General features: G+C 45.6%; 1 protein-coding gene across 1 annotated transcript in view; it reads right to left on the minus strand.

Moving 5' to 3' along the window:
- The window catches only part of LOC102205619 (protein disulfide-isomerase TMX3-like), a 5,732-nt gene that overhangs the window by 3,473 nt on the left and 770 nt on the right, over positions 1-1,489 (minus strand). Inside the window, exons 3-7 of the mRNA XM_005755544.2 lie at positions 1,111-1,234; positions 963-1,008; positions 675-755; positions 477-576; positions 332-409 (exon numbers count right to left, since the gene is read on the minus strand). Of these exons, the coding sequence (XP_005755601.1) occupies positions 332-409; positions 477-576; positions 675-755; positions 963-1,008; positions 1,111-1,234 (429 nt within the window). The remainder of the gene's footprint in view (positions 1-331; positions 410-476; positions 577-674; positions 756-962; positions 1,009-1,110; positions 1,235-1,489) is intronic.

Raw genomic sequence — 1,489 nt, forward strand, 5'->3', positions numbered from 1 at the left:
GACGCAGATTATCTACAGACTTGGACGCAGATTATCTACAGACTTGGACGCAGATTATCTACAGACTTGGACGCAGATTATCTACAGACTTGGACGCAGACATGTTCCTCCAGGGTGGGAATGATGAGTATAAACGTGTCTTTTTAAAGGAACACACTGACATTCCAGGAAAATATTACACCTGCTGCTGGATGTCCACCACATTTTGAAACCTTGTGGACATAGGGGGGATTTTTAAAGTGTTTTAAAAAGTTTTGTCTCAGCATGTGGATAAGGTCAGCTGTATCAGGTGATGGACACGTTTGACCAACAGACGAAAGAGTTTTCTGACCTTCGGTAGGACGTCTCTGCTGGTTGAGAAGAAGTAAGTGTGGACAATCAGCTGCTCAGCGACTGACGTGTAGTTTCCCTGAAACACACCACAGGTCAGTTGTGTGTGTGTGTGTGTGTGTGTGTGTGTGTGTGTGTGTGTGTACCTTTAGCGGTGACGTGGCTCCTACATAAACAAACATGACATCATGGCGGCTCATGGCGTGCTGGAAGAGCTGCACACTACTAAGTGATCGAACCAGCGGCCTGAGCAATAAGACAGATTCCCAATGTGATATCATTGTGACATCACCGTCATGTTAAACATCATTTTCCCTTATTTTGTGTTGGCTGTCTAAACTCACCCAGCAATCCGATTAGCAAAGTCCATTATTCCATCTTTGGTTCTCACGCCTGAATAATTATATTTTATATTCTTCTTTAACCTGGAAACAGGAAACAGCTGGTTAAAGATCTGCAGCATGCCTGCATCACTGTCACACCTGTCACACCTGACCATGGTGTATCTCTGCCTGTTATACCACCTGACTGAGGTGCATCTGATGGTGTAAAATGAAACACCTTGTGGTGTTTGGAGCTGCGGTTTCAGTCAGTGGATCTGATGTGTGTGTGACGTCACAGTGAGGACTTACATAAGGATGGCTGGATACGTTCTGACGCGAAACTCTTTGGCCAAACCTTCAGACAGAGAGAACACATCTGACCTCTGGGCTTTTATTTTGACAGTCACGGACAACAATTTGCTGGTAAATCAGTGCTTTAATTTTTACAGTGACTGACCGGTGTTGGCAGTTGCATCTGATTTGCCGACGTGGACCGGAGAGCCGAGACTCCTATATTCTGATCCAATCTGATGCCAAACCGGATCCAGTTGTTTACAGAACGTACACCAGGGGGCGTAAAACTGCAGCGAGACACGACAGGGGCAGACGACACTCAGAAACACTCAAGAAGTACTCAGAAGATACACAATTGCATGACAAGTACTCTGAAATGAACCGCAATGCAGTCTCAGAGAATGTTACTAACGTCCAATATCAGATTTCTCTCTGCTTTCAAAGCAAAATCGCTCTGCTCTGATTGGACCCGACTGTAGGATCAGGTAATCGCTCTGCTCTGATTGGACCCGACTGTAGGATCAGGTAATCGCTCTGCTCTG

The sequence above is a fragment of the Pundamilia nyererei genome, unplaced genomic scaffold (genome assembly GCF_000239375.1).
Source record: "Pundamilia nyererei isolate P.nyererei 1_Seehausen unplaced genomic scaffold, PunNye1.0 scaffold01842, whole genome shotgun sequence".
Lineage (NCBI taxonomy): Eukaryota > Metazoa > Chordata > Actinopteri > Cichliformes > Cichlidae > Pundamilia > Pundamilia nyererei.